At 36.3% G+C, this 16,877-nt stretch overlaps 2 protein-coding genes across 2 annotated transcripts in view; one reads left to right on the forward strand and one right to left on the reverse strand.

Annotated features, from left to right (window-relative positions):
* Positions 1 to 573: 573 nt before the first annotated feature.
* Positions 574 to 1,641, forward strand: LOC111591935 (oxysterol-binding protein-related protein 11). Its single transcript, XM_023303874.2, has 3 exons — positions 574 to 859; positions 915 to 1,311; positions 1,368 to 1,641. The coding sequence occupies exons 1-3, from the start codon at positions 772 to 774 to the stop codon at positions 1,573 to 1,575; spliced, it is 693 nt and encodes a 230-aa protein (XP_023159642.1). The 5' UTR covers positions 574 to 771; the 3' UTR covers positions 1,576 to 1,641.
* Positions 1,642 to 4,307: 2,666 nt separating this feature from the next.
* Positions 4,308 to 16,877, reverse strand: part of LOC111591921 (protein bric-a-brac 1) — a 72,745-nt gene continuing 60,175 nt past the window's right edge. Inside the window, exons 3-5 of the mRNA XM_030223761.1 lie at positions 6,418 to 6,475; positions 5,898 to 6,325; positions 4,308 to 5,430 (exon numbers count right to left, since the gene is read on the reverse strand). Of these exons, the coding sequence (XP_030079621.1) occupies positions 4,363 to 5,430; positions 5,898 to 6,325; positions 6,418 to 6,475 (1,554 nt within the window). The 3' untranslated portion in view covers positions 4,308 to 4,362. The remainder of the gene's footprint in view (positions 5,431 to 5,897; positions 6,326 to 6,417; positions 6,476 to 16,877) is intronic.

The raw sequence follows: 16,877 nt of genomic DNA on the forward strand, positions 1-16,877 counted from the left end.
CGACACTCTAATCATTTACATCATTTTTTTTTACACTAGGTCGTTTTTGTTTAAACAAATCTGCGGAGCAACCAAAATTTTCGCGAAATTTATGCGCTTCGTTCGCTTTGTTGTTGCACTGTTAATAATTCTCACTCGCGATGTTAACTCAAAATGGCAGTGTTAAACTCTAAAGAGTGACCAGTTGTTATTGTTACTGAAAATACCTTGAGAATGCCCCAAATATGCTGTTAGTATTTGTTTGTACTGTGAATACGTGTTTGACTAAGCAAATCAGCTGTGAACGTATTTTTCGTTAGTTTTGTCCGAAAAATATCCCTTTATTTAAGGCGGATATTTAAACCACTTCTGTAATTAAAATATTGGAATTATGAAACCCTAACGGAGAGACCAGCCGTATACAACGTATTCAAATTATGTTTCCGTTTGGAGGCTGCCAGTTAGTTTGATCAAATCAGCTGCTATTTTCGACAATATGGCATTATTCAAAGCAAAACAAAGCTGCCAGCACTGCAAAGCAAATCAGCTGCTGTTTTCGACAAGCTGGCAACACTGCAAACATAATTGCAATAAGAATTTTATAATAATCCTTCTGGAAATAAACAAATTGTAAAAATTCTGCGTAAAATCAAAGTTGCATTGCATCTGAAGAAGCGCCGATCCAAGCACAAGCCAGCAGAGCAACAGGCCCAGGCACAGTCACAGTCACTGCAGCAGCAACACCGCCATCATCGCTGTTACCAAGACGACGACGACGCCAGCTGCAGCCAAATGGAAAGCAATTTGAATCGAATGATTAATCAAACGCTGCGTCATCCGCTCAGCGGGCAGCTAAGCAAATATACAAATGTGATGAAGGGTAAGGATGAGCAGCATCCTGGTAAACCGAAGTTTATGCAGCCCATCTATTGCAGGCTGGCAGTTCCGTTGGTTTACCGTGGACTCCAAGACGGGCTATTTGAGCTACTATTTGTGCGACTCGTCGGCAGTGGGCGACGACATTGCTCCGTCGCCCCATGTGCTGGCCAACACACCGCGCGGCCAGGTGCAGCTGGCCGGCGCCGTGGTCTATCCCAGCGACGAGGATTCGCGCACCTTTTCCATAGCCTGTGCATCGGGAGACACGATGAAGCTGCGTGCTAGTGATGCACGTGCTCGACAGGAATGGGTCGATGGCTTGCGCGCCGTCGTCGAGAGCCACACACAAGCTATGGACATAAGCAATTCCTCGCCATTGCCGGCACGCGAACTACTGGCTGCCTCGGATGCATTAGTCGCCGCTCGTCAAGCTCTATTCCTCACCGAGCAGTGGTAAGCCATGCTCGCTATACTTTGACATAATAACTGCTCCACTATGTTTTTTCTAGCAATGCCTCGTTGGCACGCGCCATTGAAAACATTGACTGTGCTTCCTTCTCGCCCACGGATCCGGATCTCTTGCTGCTGAAAGCCATTTCCACGGCCAGCACACAGTGTCTGCATCAATGCCTTGGCCTGCTGCAACGTCATCAGGAGATCAATCAGCCCCAACTCGAGGAGGTGACGCCGCCCAGCATCAGCTTGGCCCTGCAATAGCAGATCTAACCTAATTTGTCCTATGTTATCAAGTTATCAAAGCAATAAAATTAAATACTGTAAATACTAAATAAATACCAAATCATTATAGGAACTTCAAACGGAGTCAGAAATAGATCAAATATGGAACCAAAGTAAAGTAATTAAAGAAACTTGTGCTTCATATAGCTGTATATTTAAAGAATACATTCTTGATCAGAAAACCGGACTATTTTGGACCTTCGAAAACGATTTTCCACATTTTTGTTTTTATAAAATATTTTTTTATTCAATTTTTTTTTGTTTTTCTTGTTTTCGTTTTTTTTGTTATTCGATTAATAAGAAACATTCATTTCGACATTTAAAAGTTAATTTGAACATAAAGTTTTGCACTAAAGTTTTTTTTTATAGAAAACGTATAATAATGATATATATATATTTATATATATATATTTCCTGGAAATTTTCGGTTAGCTTTATAAACTTATTTTGGTTTTTTTTAATGTAATTTTTTTTTCAATTTTTTTTTTGGTTGAAATACTCGCAATATACCAAATAGGTAGGGAACATTAGAGTCTATTTTTTTATTGGGTGGTTGGGGGGATTAGTTATGAGCGTTACATATATAGATACATATATATATATATATATATACCTATATATATACACATATCTATATATGTGTCTATATGGCTATGGCTATTGTATAAACTGTAAATACTTAATATTTTATTTAAAATTTGATTTTTAAGTTTCTTTATTTTTTTCTGCTATTTTTTACGTTTATTATTATGTTTTTTTTTTATTTATTGTGTGCTTGCAAATGAGATTTTTTTATTTTTTTTAAATATATATAAAATGCTTTGCCGAAAGATTTGCCTAAACGTTTTTCCCCTTTTTATAACTTAATAAAATACTTATATATTTATTAAAAATATATAGTATGTATGTATATGCCAGACTTTTTCTAACTTAATTGACGAAAGTTGTTGATTAATTTTTTAATGAAAAAACTATAAAAAAAAGCTTAAGTTAAAATTAATGCTAGAAAAGGCACTTTAGAAGAGTAGAAAAGAATTGTTAAACATTTTTTTAGTTAAAAATTATTTTTTTTTTAAATTAATACGTTTTTAAAATTGTAAATTATCAGACGCCTGGAAATTTTATTTTTATTTTCAACAACTTTCGTTTTAAAATTTCGTTTCTTCATAATTTTCTATAAATTTTGTTTTGTATAAAGTTTTTTTTTGTTTTGTTAAAAAATTTATTTTAAATTTACAAATTTCGTTTTTTTTTTTTGGTTTTTCATTTTATTTTTAACAATTTCTCTGAATTTAATTCCGAAAGGCATTTTTTGTGAATTTTTGTTTTTGTTTTTTAAGACCTAAACATTAAATTTAGTTGTTTCCATATTTTCAATTTTCAGTTTTCCTTTGTTTTTCATTTTTTTAATGCACATCCAAAAGTTTTTAGATTTTAATTTAATTTTCATATAATTTTTTGTACATATACTTTATTTTTTATAAACTAAATAAAACTGGGCACACAATTGCTAGGGTTTAAATACTTGTATTTTCTTTAAATATTATTTATTTACTTTTTAGTTTTATTTTTTTTATTTTGTTGTTGAAAAACTGTTTTGTGGGGTTTTTTGTGGAATGTTCCTGGGTATTTCTTAGAGTTTCTCAATTTATTTATATATATATATATAAGAAATTAAAGAGATCGCTATTTAATTATTTAATTAACATAATAATACTTTCATTTTTAATTTTTTCATTATGTATTTTAAATTAAAATTATAATTAAATTCAAGTGGACCGACAGAAACCAAGGAACGCGCGTTCGAAATACTTATGTATGTATTATGTATATATATATATACATATATGTATGTCTATATATATAGTGGTCTATTATTTTTAAATTAATAAATTATTTATATAATTTAAATAAATATCATTAAAATAAATTATTTTTGTTGGACATTTCACAATAAAAAAATTTATTAATTTAAATTTTTTATATAAATATATAAATATTATATATAAATATTAATTTAAATTTAGCATAAAGTAACAAATTAATTTTAGAATATAAATTCATTAATTTAAATTTTATAAATAATTAAATATATTTAGTTATATAAATAAATATTAAATAAATAATGTATTAAGTTATAATTTAATTTTGTAATATGTATTAACTTAAATATTTAAATTTTTTTAGATAAATAATTTATTTAAATTTTGGTAAATTATTTTTGTCACATATAATTTAAGTTTCGTATTAAAAGATTAAATTAAATTACCATAAGTATTTTATTCTAAATTAATTTTGTAATTTATCTTAAATAATTTAAATTATAATTAACTATTTTCAACTAATTTTTAAGCATGTAAAAAACTAATTTAAATTTTTTGAAAATTTAAAAATATATAAATTCTTACGATAAAAATTAAAATATAAATAAATTAATTTTTAACTACAATTAAATTTATACAAATTAATTTTTAGTTTTATCTTCTAGTTTCGTCAACTTTTCAGACCACCCTCGTATACATATCCACACATACACACATATATATATATATATATATATATATGAATATATATAATATATAACTCAATTTATATACACATATGTATTCCATATTAAATACTATATAGTTTAAATAAAATGTATAAAAGTTTTAAAATTTCCATTTTTCTCAAATCTCAATTGCTTAATTAAAAGGAAAATTTGTTGCTCTTTTGATTGATTGATTGATTTAGTTGAGTTGGGAGAGTTGAAGCTGCAGTTGGACTCTACTCGCCGCTGGTCGTAATGGGCTCCACTTTGATAGAGCTGCTACTGCTGCTGCTGGCGCACATCTCCCCGCCGACTGCACCGCTTGCTGCTCCCGCGGGTGTTCCTCCCGCTGCTGGCGTCGCTGCTGCTGTGGTTGAGGCAGAGGTGGAGGTGGAGGAGGCGCCCACCAGCTCGGCCAGGTCCTCGGCAAAGAGACGTGTGGGCGAAAAGTCACGCTTGTAGCCCAGCTCCAAGCCCAACTCGGCGAGCGGCGAATGCAAACGCGGCGGACTGCTCTTCGACTTGGACTTGTCCATCTGCGACTGCTGCTGCTGCTGCTGATGCTGTTGTTGTTGCTGGTGCTGCTGTTGCTGCTGCTGATGCTGCATGGAACTGGCACCGAAACCGGATTTGTGTGGCTGCATGTGATGGGAATGCGGATGTGGATGGGGATGTTGCACTGCAGCAGCAGCAGCCGCCGCTGCAGCAGCTGCTGCTGCCTGTTGATGTAAAGCGTGTTGTTGTTGCTGCTGCTGTTGCTGCTGCTGTTGTTGCTGTTGATGCTGCTGATGGAGCTGCAGCTGCTGCAGATGATGCTGCTGCTGCTGACTGAGTAGAGCAGCAGCTGCCGGATCTCGGTGCAGTGCAACGGCCATGCTGGGCGGCAGATTCGGCAGGAGGCCGGCGGGACCGCAGGGCGAGGGCGCATGCCGTGCTCCCAGCGATGGATTTGAGCCGCTGCTCAATGCTGGCGATATGCTTGCCCGTCCCGCTCCGCCCGTCAAATGGGGCGGCAAATTGAAAAGGCCCGGCGGACCCGGTGGGGGCGGTTGCGGTCCCGCCTCCCCGTGCTGATGCTGCGCTGCGGCGGCCATTTGCATCTGCTGGCGTATATTATGTGCGACGGCTGCTACCGCTGACATTTGCTCCTGAGACATCTGCTGATCCGCTCCACTGGCAGCGCCTCCCACTCCGCCTCCACTGCCCATGCCATTGGGGCAGGCGAGAGCGCTGAGACTGGCGGCTCCTCCGCCGACCGGCTGACCTGGATAACTAAGCGTCATGTCCTGCAAAGGGAAAACGGGCTAACCCGGTCGACAGTTTAGTGTGTGGATTATTTCAAGGAGAAACTTATCACATTATCTTGCAGAATTCAAATTACAAATGAAGCCAGTTGCGGCTTATCGATGCCATACAGATCAGTGCTATAAAACGCCAATAAGCATCGATAAGTTCTGTTAAGATTGACGTTTACTCAAAAGGCAGCTTTCTTAATTGACATCGAAATCTGCTATGGTCGCCAATACAATCAGATCGCTGTCTTACAGTAAGAAGTATCGATACTTTCTGCCAACTTAACATCTTAATGAAATTATTAAGTAAAGGACCACTTAGCAGGCATCGAAATCACATATTAATCCATATCGAATTAATCGCGAATGAAAATGTCCGCTTGAATGAATACGTCGTAATTTTTATTTTAATTTTTTTGAAGTGAAAGTGTGATAAAGTGTACGTGCTGTGTAGTGAATAGTGGTTTGTTTTAACATACCGAATGCCGACCGTACGGTGGCATATGCGCGCCTAAGCTATCTTCCTTCATGTCCTTGGTGTCGCGAAATACGACCGTCTTGATGACGCCTTTGATATGCTCATCTGGCCAGATGCCCAGCAGAATGCGTTGCGGTCGGCCCCGTCCCTTTGGTCGCAAATCGGGTCCTCCATCGATCGAGGGACCGAGCATATTGTGCACCCGATTCGCGTAGAGCACAAATGTCGGATAGGGTATATCGTATTTTCGCGCCGCTTGCGATAGGGAAAGTCCTTCCTTTAGTACGCTAAAAATGGCTTCGGCCATCGTTTCGGGACGCCATGACTTAAGCGGTCCGCGTTCTCGAAACCGCATGTGATGCATTAAATTTTGATTAGTGTTCCAGCATTTTTGCCACATCGATTGCAGCTGATATTGATAACTGTCTGCTGGAATGTTCGAGAGGGATACATACAATACAACGAAATATAAAGTGCTGGGTGAGTGCAAAAGCTCACAGCTTTTGATTGTCTAAACAAACCTGCTAAAGTTGAGCCACTGGCGCCCATCCAAGCGTGCGAGTTTTCCATCATTTTTGCCTGTCGAAAATAAAGAAGAAACGTATGTAAAATAACGGAAGATAGATAAATATAGAAAGGCAGAGAGAGAGGGGAAGATGGCGGGAGAGAATTAATTGCATATCTTTATTTGCTGCACAATGCGCTGTCGCCATTGATGCAAAAGAAGAAGATCGACCTATTTTTTTATGAAATAGCTCTTATAGCGTAGGTCGGGCATATAGGCTTGCAGCAATGGTATGAGACAATTTATGTTTAAGTAAATAAAAAGGTAATACAAATATTTTCAAAAAATATAAAAGCATATGCATATTAACACAAACAATAATAAAAAATAAAAAAAAATATCTTAAAAAAATTAATGAATTAAAAACAAAAGCTTGAATACTTCAAAGCTTCACTTAAGTTAAAATTAATTATTGAATAAGTACAACAGAACTCAGTTCCAGTTTTATTTATAACAGAAAATATTCAGAAAATTATTGAGTATTTCATAAACAATTATTAAGTTCATTAAATGGAATAGCCAAAGAAGCTAGTAGTAATAGCCAGGCTAAAACTTAAATTGCTTACAATTAATTTCAACATAAATTGCAGGGCATTATTAAGTCATATAATTGTCGTTGTCTTAATAGTAACAGTTTATATATGTATATACATTGCAGAGCATTATTAAGTCGTATAATTGCGGCTCTTAATAGTTTTCAACCAGTTTCGAATCTAATGCTAACGATACATTTAACTGCAGCGCTTGGCCTGTGAGTTGTTCGAGTGGCTTTTCTTCCTCGTTGACGTTGACGTTACCGTTATCGTTGCCGTTACAGTTACCGTTACCTGTCTGTTTGCCGAAGTACCGTTTGCCAAGTGCTTCGTATTGAATTCACTAATTGCATAACAAAGTAACATTTGCATATTGTGCCACATATCCTTAAACGTGTCTATGTATGCCCACTAGAAGGTGAGCCACGCCCGCTGTTGCCACCGCCCTTCTCTTCCTCTCTCTCTCTCTTTCGCTCGCTTAGGAGCTTGTCAATAACTTCATTACAAACTGAGTAAGAGTGTTTTAGTTGAAAGTGCGCGATTAAGAGCTACCCTGTACTTTGTACTATGATACCCTGTAATTGTTAGATTTATGTAAGAGATAACAAAAATAAACATATTGAGAAAATTTGGATGAGTTTATCGAGTTTCATCTCTAACTATTAAATTCCTCCCGATATGGTTAAAATTAAGCGATATCTAACACAAATGTTAATGTAATAAGTATCTTTAGCCTTAAGATTATTCAATTACATATACTTTCACAAGAGCCAATATACCCCGCTTAGCAATTTCCAATGAGTTTAAGGGTATAAAAATTTCGCATCATCTAACATATCAAGTGGTTATTCCCCGACCGACTCGGGGGCCACTTGAGCCCATTTAGGCTAAGTATTACTTGTAAGTTTGCCATGTGACTGCGTGGCTGAGTAGCAGTTAAGTTGCTGCCTGTTTCTCATTTTCAGTTGCTTCCTCGTCTAAATACATTCATATGCACACAGTCTGTGTGTAATAGCAGCCGCCCAGACAATGCGCTTTCCTTTGCTCTGTTGTTGTCCGAAAATTTGTGTTGCATACTTTTATGGACGTCAGACATGCAAATCGTACGTCTCCAAACTAGCCATTTCATTTTCGTTCTTATTATGACGTAAATTATATACAATATTTTTGTAGTTATTTTGTTTATTTTTATTTTTTGTTAAGCTAAAGTAAAATTACTTTATTTGCAAGCAAATTGAGCTGGAATTTTCGACGGAAAATTTGTGCAGAAATATATATATATATATATATATATATATATATATATATATATTATATTATATACATTATATACATTATATTTGTACAGTTTTTGAAAGGGGCTACAAAATATAAATTTTATACTTTGGCTTTTTTACTATCATATTCAGATATAATATGAGATAATAGATTGTTTATTAATTTTTAGTGGAATTGCTAGATTTTTCATGAAATTTATTATGGCGACGGCGGTTGAAAATTAAGGAATTCAAATAGGATATAGCTAATCCACATAATTATATAAAGAACACACATACACATATATTTGAACGCGTTTAGCTGTGTGTGTGTGTATGTGCAACTAAGCGAAGAAACGCTGCAGCCATCAAAGCAACTGCAACGACGCCAACAACAACAAAATGTTGCACATCCAACTAGGCAGGCCAACTAATGGTCCATTCGTGGCACTTGGTTATTGACGTTGGACTCGAATTGTATTAACAATGCATGGGGCACTGGGCCAGGCTCACTGAACTGCTCACTGGGCGAGCAGGAGCGTGCAGCTGGGCGTGGCAGCTGGTGGCAAGGGATGTGAGGAGGTGGCGTGGCTTTGAGGTAAGCAGCGGCTGCGACTGCGTTTGGCTTTGATGCAAAATCGAAACGTGGTCAACTTCATTTCGCTTAATTTCGCGTTGACTCTACACACACACACGCGCACACACAGGAGTTGCATTTGCAGCTATATGTCGCGCGCTAATCTGCAGCACAGGTAAACAGAGAGGGCAAAGTGTGCGTGGGGCGTGGCATGCCACTCAGGTATGACATTTTGGCAGCGTCGAAGTGCACCAAGACTGTCAAATGAGTTGTAATGAAATCTCGTTCAGTAAATGTGTGTGTGTGTGTGTGATATACATATGTGTTAAGTGTGTGTGTGTGTGCGTGTGTGTGTTGCGCTGCTTTGGTCAGTTGCACATATAATAAATAAATTATTTGGCATTTGGCGTACGTATTATTGAAGGCAGCTGGCTAATAGGCACACGCATGCACACTCACACACATGCATGCAGCGGCGGCGCCATCTGTCGTTCGTCTTGCGCATTAGCGTGATTAGTCTCCATAGTCTCGCTTGCTGGCATTTAGACTTGCAACAACAACCATTATACAACCTTTGGTCCCCTCCCGTCTTGACGTGGCTTTAAAATTAAATTATTGAAAAATTTGTGGCGTTTCCGCCATTTTCTAGCTGCAGACAGACGTCTACGCAGGACCCCGAAACAAACTTATAAAAAAAAACTCCTTTACTGAACGCCCCCAGTGTTAAGAAGCCAGGAAAAAGGCGTTGCAGTCAACGCAATTGAAACCTTTGAGATACCTTTCTCGCCTCCTCACTCTGCCTCTACTGCGCCCCCTGCTCACTCGCTCTCTGTCTCTGCTTCTTTGTGTAAGCATTGAGGCGTTAAGCTCATATCAATTGGGCGTAAAAAGCGCTAAACATTCTAACCGCCAGCTTTTCGACTACCTTAAACCTCTTCGACAATTTGTACATCCACTTAGCTTCCACTTTTGCGGCACTTGTGTGGCATGTGGCATGGCTCTAGTTTAGCCCGCGGGGTGTCGCACAACTTGAGCCGGTGGTTGTTGCCACAATTTCTGATTTTCTGATTTGCTCAGACCAGAAAGCATCCGCAATGCAATTTAACCAAATTCACAGCAGGAAATAGCGACATGTGGCCAAAAACATGTTTATAGATCGCATACGAGGCAAACAATTAAATAAAAAATATATAAAAATTGAAAAATAAGAAAAGCAAAAAATAATCTAATAAATAGAAAAAATATTTGAAATATAATAAAAATATTACTTGAAAAATATAAAATGTTGAAATTTAACTTGATTTTGAAATGTGCAATAAAATGTCAAATACGTTTCAAAATATAAATAAATATAAAAGCTTTGCATGTTCGTTCGTGAAGTGAAAAAGAGTAGATTCGGCTTCTGCTAGAGACTTAAAATTATGTAAAGTTTCTTGCTGTTCCTCTCGTTTAATATGAGCTAAGATTATACGTTATTTAAAGTCTAAGAGATTTAAAATTTTGACTATATACTCGTGTGGACAATTCAAGAACAAAAATGTATAGAATATATATTTAAAGCCTTTGCCACATACTTCTTCCATGTTTTTTTTTAGTTATATTCATGCCTCAATCTATATTCGTGCTTGCGTGCTCAATTGAACAAGTCAAAATTCCTAATTCAAGGATGTTGTTCAGGAAATTATCAAAGTGTTCTGTGTGTGGCTGAGTGTGTTAGTGTGTGTGTGGCTGAGTGTGTCAGTGTGTGTGTGTGCTTTCTGGAATTCGTGTGTAACCAAAAATTAATTAGCGTGAAAAGCATTTTGAAATGTTTAAGCCAAGCAGTTGACAAACCGAATTTGGAAGACGGATGCATGGCTAAAAACTTGCATTAGTTTTGTCGAGCTCATTTCCTCAGTCGCTCGCACACACACACATACACATTTTTAATTTGATTTAGTCGCAAAACTTGCTGCTTCATTAAAATTCGTGCAACAACAAATAAAAAGTTTTTTGGCTCGCGTTTTGCTACTTGAAACGGGAATTACAAAATGCAGCAGCAGCAGTAGCAGCAGCAGTTAGCTGTGGCAGCAACAAGCGGCATATTTCCGACTTTCCCATTTAACCCTTAGACCCTACCCCAAAAGAGCCCTCTTAGCCGCCTTAACCCTTAGGCAGCCCAACAAGCGCTCTGAAGTGTGCTACGATTTCACTTGAAAACTGCAATCAAGTGAATTTCAATATGTATATGCACATGTGGCTATGTGTGCTTGTGTGTGTGTATAAAAACTTCATGGATTTAATAATCAAACCATCGATGGTTAAAATCGAGGAAAGAGAGTGAGAGAGAGAGAGAGAGAGCGCGCGCGTCGTTCCCTACATGAGCACTTCTCTACATTTGTTCCTCATTTCCTGTACAATTTTATTATATTTCATATATGGATGACGGTTCACTGTGTGGGTGTCTATGTGTGTGTGTGTGCGATCGGCAATAACAGCTTATGGTCTATATATTCGTCTAACTGTGCTGCAGTCCTAACGGCCGCCCCCACAGCCGCGCCCACTACAATCTGTTTGCCAATGCATAAGTATTTATAATGAAAATATGAAACGTTGCGCACATTATAAACGATGCGATGTGTATGTGTGTGGGTGTGTATGGACTGAGATTTGTTGCTTTTGTGTGTTTAATAACAGAAAAATTCATTAGGTGCTTCAGACTGAAATATCATAAGTTTTGTGTTCCGGTCATTCAACTGCAGATTGTTTAGAAAATGATTTTTCAAGTGATTAAGAAGAATAGATCAATCTGTAATTATTAATCAATTTAATTAATATACAAAATATTATTTATTGGAGTCGATGGAGACGTCAATCGAATGCCTATATACATATATTAATTTGATAAAAATTTATATATATATAAATATAAATTATATTATATAGTTATCAATAACTAATTTCCCGTGCATCATGCTTGGCTACTGCATAAAGTAGCAGGCTTCAGGGTATATCCTAGTTGGGCACTTCTTACTAAAGCATTCTTCCCTGTTTTGACTGTATATAAAATTTGTATTAATATACAAAATTATTATAAATATTTGTTTTGCTTTACAAATGCGATAATTCACGTTAAACAAATTGCTTAAAGTTTTGTGTTTTTTTTATTTGGTTTTTATCAGAAAGTAGCTCGAATACAATAACTAATCAATGAGCTTTAATTTGTTTTGTTGCTTTCTGTCTGCACTTTGCAGACTAATTGCCAGCAATTGGACGGATCTGGCTGAGCTTCTGTACTCAATAAAACAAGAACAAAACAACAAAACTTTAATTTTTTATCATTGTTTGTTTGTTAAAAAACTGCGGTAATTTATACAACCGACAGTAAAAAAACAGAAAACAAAAAGTTGTACGTTCTAAAATGAAGCAAAACGATTAGCTGCGTGGCATGGCAGAGCGACGGGAGAGGAAGGAGTTGGGATGGGCTGGGTATTGCTAGCAATCAATCGACAAAATAATGCGTTAACTTTTCAAAACGCGCCGCACAGCTGCAACGCACACACGCAACTTTTCACACACATAACTAACCAACAACGGCAACTTTGTGAAAAGCGATTAGGAAAAAAGTATTGCATAGACCATAGGCGCATTAGACCTAGACATGGCTCTTCTGCTGCCTCTGCTACAGACCAGCCTCAATATAACAAACAATAAAACTTTAAAATATTGCAATCTATAGACACACACACACACAACCTCCTATAGTAGACATACGTATTGATAAAACTTGACTTTTTTAGAGATAAAGTTACTTTTCGGAAATTGTAATTTAATTGGAAAGCTTTTGCGTATTGTCAGCTGCAAAGTTATAAATCGAAAAAAGTTGCTTTAAGCTAATTATAAGCGATAGCCCGGAAGATAAATTGACGTTTGTTAAACATATTTTTATAGCATAAACTCTGAGAAAAAATAAAAGACAGATGTGGATGTAAGATCTATTTGCAAGAGCAAAGATATTTTGGGTATCATTTGTTGGCAACAAATAAATTCCTTTAAGCCAGCATTTATGCCAAAAATTTCATTCTATTTTTATACTCATCAATTTATTTGCCTATCAATTAGGCTGCAGATTCAATAACAATTCAATTTATATATCAAAAATATTCTAAATATAAAGCAAAAAGATGTAAAAAAAAAACGAACGAAATTGCTGACTACGATAACGATATCGTTGCATGTTGACGTCATAAATTGTGGCACCTAATAAATTGACACACTGTCATTGTGTGGCATTTACAGTTTATGTGCATATTGCCACATGCAACACATGCGTCCATTCATCCCTCAACCCTTTATCCCTCTCAAACAATGAAAGCCACTGGGCAACTGGTCTGCACTTTGCTGTCACCCGTTCTTTTTTTTGTACATTGCACGTTGCACGAGCTGCATGCAACAATTGTGTGGCAAGTGCAGCCAAAAAAAGTAAAAATCAAAAAGCCGCCGCAAACAAAATGCAAAATGTACAACAAAAAAATGGAAAGAGCGAGGGAACGTGGCAAATTCCCTGGTTGCCGCATCGTTCCCCTATCTGTCTCCCTCTCTCTCTCTCTCTATGGTACTTGTGGCACGCTGTGTGGTGCACCGCAGCGTTTAAAATGGTTTGGCAGTCATTTTTTCACATCATTGATTGCTTATTAGATTAAAAACCGCGCGGCTGGGCAGTGGCTGCAATTCCTCTCCTTTTTTTCGCTTTTCCATCTGCCCCTGCTCCACTGATGTTTGATGTGCGGCACGTGCTGGCTGCATGGGCGGCTGACACGCCTTTAATGTGCTGACAACAACAATCACAACAACCAACAGCAAAGCGCATAAAAAAGCGTCTGCTGCAATTTGTGCGCCGAAAAATAGGCAACAATTTTTTTATACCAAACGGTTTATTGGTATCTGTATGTGTGTGTGTGCGTATCTGTGTATAGGTAAAAATCGCTGGCCAAATCAATTCCAATATTTTTAGTTCATGTTTTTTGTATGCCTTGTGTACAGACTATTAAAGATTCGTGATTTATAACAGGCCACATCTATATATATTCCAAAAAAATGTTTTTGCCTGGTCAACAGACTGAATGAAGGCAATAAATACCTATACATATATATACACATATAAATATATACATATATCTCTGTTAGGTAAAGTGTTAATCGACAATGCATATTGTTTTTAAGCTATTACGAATCATAAAAAAATATGATATATGAAGTGGAGTAAGCGAAGAGACTTTACAGACTTTTGCGGAAATTGAAATGTTTCTTTTTTGGCTGGAGTAACTTCATTTTTTTTTGTAATCTAAATGTATTTAAGCTAGATATAAAGATAAAGCTATTTTGTAGTCATAGGCATAGGTGTACTATAAAATATAAATAATTTATGAAGAATATTTCGAGTAATATTTATGGGATTAACAGACAAGGACATATTACGAGTGCTCTAGTCAAGAAACAAAATGAAGTTATCTACAGACAGATGAGACAGGTTGCCCTAATCAAGAATATATATACGTTACATTTTCGAAAAATCATTATACTCTTAATTCCCTACTTCAAAATGGGTAAAGGGTATACAAGGATTTCCTTTAAAGCATTTAGATTTCGAATTAAATTTATTTAAGTCCACATTTCGAAGATAAAAAAAGTTTATTCCTTCTTCAGCAGGAAGTCCTTTCTTTATTCGTGTAGTAACTTCTACATATAAAAAGCTAAATTTCTTACTTAATTTATGCTTAATTATGTTTCAAATAAAAGAAGTTGTGTTGAAGTTTGCATAATACATTCTTAGCTTGGCCATTTTCTTGTAGCTTGTAGTTAACTGCTTGGCTACTTGCTTAGATTATTTTAGCTCAAGCCCAGACCTCTAATTCTTTCTCTCTCTCTCTATTGCTCCCTTTCATTTTCTCTCTCTCTTTGTGTGATAAAAAATGGCGAATGTCTGCGTTGCTCCGTTGAAACGTAGCCAAATTTAATTTTAAATTTTATGAACGCACATCAAAAAATAAGTGTGGGGGAAGTGGGAGGAAGCAGCGCCTGCCTTCTTGGGGGTTGTCTGCCCCAAAAGTTATGGCATTAAAATATGAAAAACAATTAAGCCGCGCACAGCATTTTGGTGGCGTCTGCAAGCCAAATTTAAGTTAAGATTTCATTCAAGATGATTCCCTCGTGTAAGAGTTGAGTGACTCTAACCCTGCCCCGAACAAAATGAGTATTATGTACTATATTTCAATTCATTATGTATTATTCAAGGTGTGGCATGCGGCGGGGCAGTGATGCGGGGGGCTTGCAACACGACAGACACTTAGCTGCCTCTTGCTGCAGTTTTGTGGCATATTATGGCGAAAATTTTGCTTGTGGCAGACAGCATGACAAGCCGCATTTCAGTCTCAATTTTGTTTGTTGTCGTTGTTTGCCGTTGTTGCCGTGTTGAGCAATAAAATGTAATCAATTATTTAAGCCCAGCCAAATGTACATTTTGTAAAAACAAGCTAGCAAGTGCTGGCAGCTGCAATTGTCAAATGCAAACAGAGACAATTTCACTGAGCTGAATTGAAAAGGCACTTGTGATTTGTCAAAGAATACAAATATTCAATTGTTTCGTTTGTTAAATAAAAATCGAAACATTGTATCCAATCTATGAAGAAGCATCAATAAAGTACGAATATTTTATATTAAATATTAGAAGAGTCTTTAGTTCAGTTCAATAAAAGCAATTTTTGAAAGGTTTCGTTTTTTGAAAAATTATTTTTATTTTAGATTTTAGATATATTATTGATATATTGTATTGAAATTTATTTATTTTCAACTAAATATATTATATAAAAATTATGAATAAATTCTCCAAAAATTAAAATTGCATAGAAAACAAAGTTTGACTTCACTTTGCCTAAGCCCTTTCTGAATTTCTCACATTTTATATTCACTATCACTAAACAAGTCAAATGTTTTTGTTATTAGATTTGCCCAAATATCGTATGATTTATATCTTACTCTTTGATCTAATTGAACACAAAAAATATATATATATATCTTTATGTTATGCCTCAGCCCTCAAATATCATTTTCGCCAGACGGAAAACGGTTTTTTTTACTTTCATACCCTGCATCCATAAAAATGCAAATTAAGGGTGTAATGTTTGTGTTAATGTGTATGCAATAGACTGATGAATAAGTGGAACAGATATATCTAGATACATAGTTAGTCAGGATAAACAGCTTACGCTGTCTGTCTCTTCAGTACACACAAATATCAAGTGTGAAAAGGGAAATTTATGCCTTGGCACATTTAACCATTTTTTGTCTCTGCACATATCTTTTCACATAAGATTATATTACAACAACAGGTCAGCGCGGTATCTTCTAGTCGAATACTGCCGACTACTTGCTTTTTTGTTGTTAATCTATGCAAGAGGCAGGCAAAAGTATTTTGCATAGTAAAAGTGGCAAACGCTGTAAGCAGCATACTATGCTAGCCAAATGCTATTGTTGTTATTGTAACTATTATTGTTCTTGTTGTTGTTGTTATAGGCCAGAGTTTATGGCCGTTTTGCTGGCTGGTTAGTTGGGTTAGTTGTTTCTGTTGCTGGCCTGGGCTGGTTGAGTTAGTTCAGTAGCTTTTCTTTTTTAGGTCATAAGACGTTACGCTAAAAGCGCCGTTCAACATTTCGTTCTATTTTAAAGACATTTGTTATAGTTGTTGTTGTTGCTGTTGCCGTCAGGCTTCAAGATTGGCACTTGATTGGCGTATATTTCCTGTTGCATATTTAAGTTTTTAGCTTTAGTTATAGAGCACGGCCAAAGCCAAAAACGTAGCGTTGGCAAGTGCATTTCTATTTGTATAACTGACATGTGGAAAATTTGCATTGAGTGGAGTCGACTTGGCTATTATAAGGGTGCCGAAGGTAGATATTTTTACCAGGGTTTTTTGCCTTTAAAGTTGCTTATATTTTTGTTTTTTTTTTTTTATTTTTATTTTTGCCTTATTTAATTAAATAAATGCAATAAGTAAGCGTCAACGCATTGACAT

The sequence above is a fragment of the Drosophila hydei genome, unplaced genomic scaffold (assembly GCF_003285905.1).
Source record: "Drosophila hydei strain 15085-1641.00,03,60 unplaced genomic scaffold, DhydRS2 tig00000283-arrow-arrow-pilon, whole genome shotgun sequence".
Classification (NCBI taxonomy): domain Eukaryota; kingdom Metazoa; phylum Arthropoda; class Insecta; order Diptera; family Drosophilidae; genus Drosophila; species Drosophila hydei.